This window comes from Lates calcarifer, linkage group LG4, assembly GCF_001640805.2.
Source record: "Lates calcarifer isolate ASB-BC8 linkage group LG4, TLL_Latcal_v3, whole genome shotgun sequence".
NCBI lineage: Eukaryota > Metazoa > Chordata > Actinopteri > Centropomidae > Lates > Lates calcarifer.
The window spans coordinates 22,989,166-22,995,191 of record NC_066836.1 but is presented as its reverse complement, the minus strand read 5'-3'; the positions used below and the strand labels follow the sequence as shown (position 1 = coordinate 22,995,191).

Here is a 6,026-nt window from a genome sequence, read left to right as displayed (position 1 = left end):
TGAAGAGAAAACCTGCTCCAGAGAGACCTGAGACTGAGACAGGTCACAGTTCACCTAGCAGCACTACAATGACCTGGAGCCAAGACAACACCAGAGTGTCTTCAGGTCTCTGACTGTCCCACAGAGCAGACTGAAACCCCACAGAACATCTGTGGAGAGACCTGAAGATGGCAGTTCACAGACACTTCCATCCAATCTGACGGAGCTGGAGAGGATCTGTCAGGAAGAATGGGATAAACTGCCCAAATCCAGGTGTTCAAAGACTGTAGAGACTGAACCAACAAGACTGAAGCTCTAACTGCTGCCACGGACTTCTACTTACTGTTAGTGAGTTTTCAGTTTTTGATCGGTCATACATTTGCATAACTTTTAATGACATGTTTTCACTATGTGATTATGGGTTGTTGAGTGTAGACTGATGGGCAGAAACAGCATATCTATCCATCTAATTCTACAACACAATAACATTTCTCAATACTTTCTGAAGCCACTGTATATAGTTAACCATGTTCACCATCCTGAGTCACAGTCTATAACTGCTCTGTATGTACAGAGCAGTTATAGACTGTGAATTAACATTAGAATTTTGACCTGATTAAGTTGCTAAATGACAAGTCCTGGACTGCATACATACTGGTACAAAGGTGTTTCAGTGGTGGAATGAGCGACTGGCTGAAAGATGGTTGAGAACCACTGTGATGAAATTTCTGTTAAAACTAGTTTTACAAGATCTGATGAGAGCTGAATACATATTTTCCAGGACTTTCAAGGCATTTATTTTCCAATTACAGCTTACTTACTCTGCATAAATGCAAAAGCCAAGATACAGACACAAGGTGAAGTGTGTTGCCGCAGTGGTAAAGGTGTACATTACTCTGTGCAGTTAATTAAAGCAGCTGTCACAAGTCGTTCCAAAATAAACAACATAAAAGAGCCAGAGGTTTGGGAGTAATGACTGCACATCAGTGCAGCACTGACTTTATTCTCAAACACATTATTAGAATCTAAAAATAAAAAAATCTTCATGGTCGTTGTTGCCCAGAGTTCTTTCATCTGCCAAAAAAACACATTAATACAAAGAGATACAGAGCGAGAGATATGTCTCTCATCATCATCATTAACACTAAAACAAAACTTGAATTGATTACAAAAACAACATTAAAACATCTCCAACCCAGCAACAGTTATAGTTTCTTAAATAGCCTCTCAGCACAGAGAAACAGAGATGAAAAAGAGACCATGCAACCCAATCAGCCGCTCTCTCTCATTAACACTTCACACACTCACACACAGTTTGGATCCAAATCAATATTATCAACAGACATATGCCAGGAGGAGGAGCTGTCATTGTACAAAGGAGTATTTTTGTTTCTTTCTTTTTTTTTTTTTTAACAAAGAATTGTTTGACATTTCATTATTTCAAGGACTAAAATACATTGGATTTCTACCCTGCAGATCTGAGCCTCAGTGTGAGAGAACAATGAAAGTTGTTTAATCGTTATTCACAGTCAGTGCGTGGTTAAAGAGGCACAAACAGCTTCAGGTGCTTTCCACCTCTTTCTCCTATCTGTCTTTAACTGAATAAAACAGTGTGAATTCACTCATCTGTGTGTTCAGCGCTGCTTCTTCTTTGTCAGAATCACGTTACATTTTTTTGTCTCTACAGACAGTGTGTGGGACCTCAGTCCATACTGCAACAAACCAAAGGCTTCTATTCAATTAACTGAAGAAACACGATTTGTTAAAATCTGTTGTGTTTGCTAATTAACCCTTCATTTGTGTGCTGTGTTCCTCTGGCTTTGGTTGTAGAAGGATACAGCAATTATGAGGCCAAAGAAAAAAAAATCAATTGGTTTTAAATCGACAACTCACAAAATTATCTTACAGCAATTTACACTTGCTCTTCAGAGCCTTTGGGAAATGATGGTTAACACCATTTTTACAAAATGAGAAACTAGGGATGAACTGTTAAGGGCTAAGCGGAAATTGGACAGAATATCCCTTTTGGAGTATATACATCTATCAGCATGGTTCAAAACACAGTACCTGCCCACCTGTCCTCACTGGTGTACACATTTTCAACTCAAACCATAGCATGTCCCCTGCAGTAAATGATCACTGTCCTGCTTCTGTTTGTGTTGAGCTCGGTTCAGGTTTTGGTGGTCTCTTGGTTGGTTGAGTCCCCGGGCTGCTGGACTCGGCTGGCCTGTGTTCATGTAGAGGTGAGGCTGGAGGTCTCTATGGTGTGGCAGTTCAAGGGCTTGGTTGAGGTTTGTCCTGAGATTAGCTCAGATACAGAGGTTTGTCTCTTTGACCACCTCTGGAAGAGGAGAGAAGAAACAATCAGTGACAAAGACACTGGATATTTACTGCACCTGACATCTGTCCTGTTGCTTCCATGATTCGTCCTGTAAGTGACAGATGCAGCTTGCAGAGGGCACTGCAGGTTTGGTAAATACCACACTACCAGACACGATGTACTGACTGCTCTTGAAATCGACCAGTGGTGCTACTCACTGTCATTCACAACCTAGTGAATGTAACCAAGACACAGTTTCTGACACTCTGACGTTCTGATGTAAACCTGAATCTGACCTGTCCACCATGTAAACACTGTGCTTTGTTTACTCGTCGTCATGTCCTACAGTCCAGCTAACTACTGAAGAGCAAGCTAACACTGTTTTGTCATGACACCCCCCCTCACAGATCTTCTCTCCACTGTTCCTCCATCCTGTCGAAACTCATTTTGCCATTTCAGTCATTTTCAGTCATTTTCAGTCAAGACATTCTGATGCAGAGATGTACTGATCTACATTAAAGCCACCGACAGGTGAAGGGAATAGCAATCATTTCTTTATATCGATGTTCTGCTGGTCCAAAGTCTTAAGTAGTGAGTTCAACTACTGGGGGTGGAGAAGATTATCAGGGGGTGTTCAGTTACTTTTTAAAAACCTGATAATGATAATCAATGATTAATACCTACCCGTTGCCATGGTAATCAGTGCTCCAGTCCAGAGAGGGGATGGTGGTTTGGTGTGTGTCGGCCAAGCTGGTGGTAGTCCACTGATGATGACATCACTGCTCCACCATTAAGCATACCTCCTCCTATTGGCTGGTAGTCAGACTGAAGGGAGGGAAGGTAGCCCTGAAAGAAAGTAAAACTACCTGTTAAATAATTTGTGTGGAGGGAGAGACATCCAGGAGTGTGAACAGCTGACTGGGTACACACAGAGAGAAGAAGAAATGATGGCTGCTCAGCCATGTCTGCATGTGTACTCTCTGTGTGTGTGTGTGTGTGTGTGAGATCTGCCTCTGAGACAGTCGGCACCTTGTCTATGTCAGATATGGGTCTGTTTCCAACTATTTCTCTAACTTTCCAAAACCTCTGAAGCACTTGTGTTACATGTCATGACCCTGGGACAGTGAACACGGGGCGGCACCAGCTTCATCTGGTTCAGTGTAAACAAGGAGTCTTCTTAATAGTAGCAATATAGCAGAGGTGAGAGAGGAGCCAGGCATTGTGCATCTCTCTTTTTTTTTATTAACTTTGATCATTTTAATGTGAACAACTGAGTACAACAGTCTGGACGTCTTCCCCGGACAGACTGTCTGAAAACACGCAGCGTTTTTTTAAACCACAACTCTTAGCACTGTAATCTGTGTTGGAAGTCACACTCCCTCTCACTCAGTCCAATCTGAACCCAGATTGGTTCAGATTGGACTGACAAAGGCATGTCAGAATGTGTCTTTATATTCAGTGTGACCTACACTTTCCAAGGATATTATTATCTCTGATGTTCATAATAAATATCAGAAAAAGTCCATAAAGCCACTTAAAAGTTTAACAGCACAACCTACAAGTTTAGAATCATCACCTTTTGAAGTTTCCTTCATGAGCAAAGTAACCTAGTGACAGCTGTCTGCACATCCACTGCAAACAAGAACTGCTAATAGCTCATTTGGCATTCTGTTAATGGCACCAGTTCGCCTAAATGTAATCACAGTGTGAGACTTTGAAAATCTGTGTTTCAATGTGACGTGTTTGTAGTAATGGTGGATCAGTCTGTAAACAGCTGATGGTGTCTGATGGATACGGGTGTGGATGACATCATGAATCCAGCTGAAGAGAAAAGGAAAAGGTGCAGTCGCAGGTTCGCCAGCAGTAATGACAGAGCCACTGTCAGGAGGGAGGAGGAAGAGACGACATGAAAAGGTAAGAGGAGAGGAGGAAGCAGGGGAGGAGGAGAGGGAGGAGAGGGAAAAGTAGGTGAGCTTGTCTCTAACCAGAAGAGATGGAAAAAGGGAAAGATGAGTGAGAGCAGGAGTGAGCGTGTCTGAGAGAGAGAGAGAGAGAGAGAGAGAGAGAGAGAGAGAGAGAGAGAGAGAGAGAGAGAGAGAGAGACTGAATGGGAAGTTAATCTGAGTGTTGTGAGTGAAAGAGGAGCACAGCAGGTGGCTGGGTTCTCCCCCTCACCTCCCCCTCTCCTCCTCTACCTCACCTATTCATCCATTGTTTAGCAAATTCTTCTCCTTCACTCCTTCACAAAGACCCCATCTGCCTCCTTTGTCTCTCTCTCTCCTCTCTCCCCCGCTCTCTCTCCCTTCCCCCATCATTTCCCACTCTTCACCTAGAGAAAAAAAAAGTTTGGAGCTCTGTCACTGTGTCCTCTCTTTTTTTTCTTCACCTTTTCTTTTTTCTTTTTTTTTGTTTTCTCCAAATATGCAAAATGGAGGAGAGAGAGAGGGGATTATCAGAGTGAGAGATTTAAAAGTACGCTATACAAAGGGGGATAAAATGGGAAGTGAGACTCCATGGCAATCCATCCCCCCATTTTTTAAACTATCTGGACAAGACACTCACACTGTCTCACACTGGACTCACCACAAGTTCATATTTATACTCCTTTCACAGCCAGCCTCCCTCCTCCTCCTGTCTCTGTAGAGTAACTGACAGAGAGGGAAGAGGCTGATGGGATGACTGAACCACCTGTTTAGGGTGGGAATAATGCACCTTTATTCCACCTCACTGTTCTTAAGCTGGCACTGGAGTTTAATCATGTCAACGTCGATTGGCCAGCATGATGCCGGCACAGCACGGCGGGACAGACGACGACCAGAGGCTGCTGTGTTACACATCACCCCTCTGATCGGCGTGCCGTATAAAATCACTCAATGGGACGACATCGCACCGTGACTGTGTGTGGTTCAGTGTGAACAAACAGAAGTGGTGTATTTGAGGGAATGTCTAATGTGGATACAGTGTGTCTCTGTGTAAAAGACACCTCTGTTAGATGAGACACAGGTAGACAGAGACAGACAGACCAAAGGTCTGACCAGCATTCATCCAACATGTCTCTCATTAAAAACTGATTTTCCATAACAAGTTTCTAAAGCTTGACTATCACAAACTGTTTTTTATAACTTCCAGCGTATTTCCTGTGTCTAAGAACACATCCATTCTTAGGTCAACTAATCAACAGGAGCTCAATAATAGGTATGATTATTATAATTATTAATTAGGACAGGCTGGATTCATCAGTTTTATCCAATTAAACTGAATTCAATACAGTGTTTCCTCTCACTGTTGTCCATTCTGTGTGTGTGTGTGTGTGTTGTCTCCTCTGCTGATAAATTCATCTATCTCACCCGTGTGCAGCCTCTACAGTAAAATAAGGAAGTTGTGTGGAGGAAATGGGCAGACTGAGTGTGTATGTAACTGATGAGCCACAGAGACAAGCACAAACTGAAGAGCACAGATGAAACACTATCTGTGTCCCAGTTCCATACATAAGTAAAGTGTTCACACTGCAGGTGTCACAAAGTGAAGAACAAGTCAGTATGAATCTGAAAATAAATGCTTGTTTTCTGAGTAACAGTATCATCTCACAGTGTACTGTGAAAGGAAATGGACATGACTGTAAAAAACTAAAAACATATTATTGTATTAAATCATGACAAAGTAAAATTTTGCTCTCCAGCTGTGATACAGTCACTGCATCAGCCAATTGGTGCTGCAATCTGAGCAG

General features: G+C 42.5%; 1 protein-coding gene across 1 annotated transcript in view; it reads right to left on the bottom strand.

The window, feature by feature from the left end:
• Positions 1-941: 941 nt before the first annotated feature.
• tox (thymocyte selection-associated high mobility group box) overlaps positions 942-6,026 on the bottom strand; it is a 39,470-nt gene continuing 34,385 nt past the window's right edge. Inside the window, exons 9-10 of the mRNA XM_018695910.2 lie at positions 2,984-3,145; positions 942-2,320 (exon numbers count right to left, since the gene is read on the bottom strand). Coding sequence (XP_018551426.1) covers positions 2,999-3,145 — 147 coding nt within the window. The 3' untranslated portion in view covers positions 942-2,320; positions 2,984-2,998. The remainder of the gene's footprint in view (positions 2,321-2,983; positions 3,146-6,026) is intronic.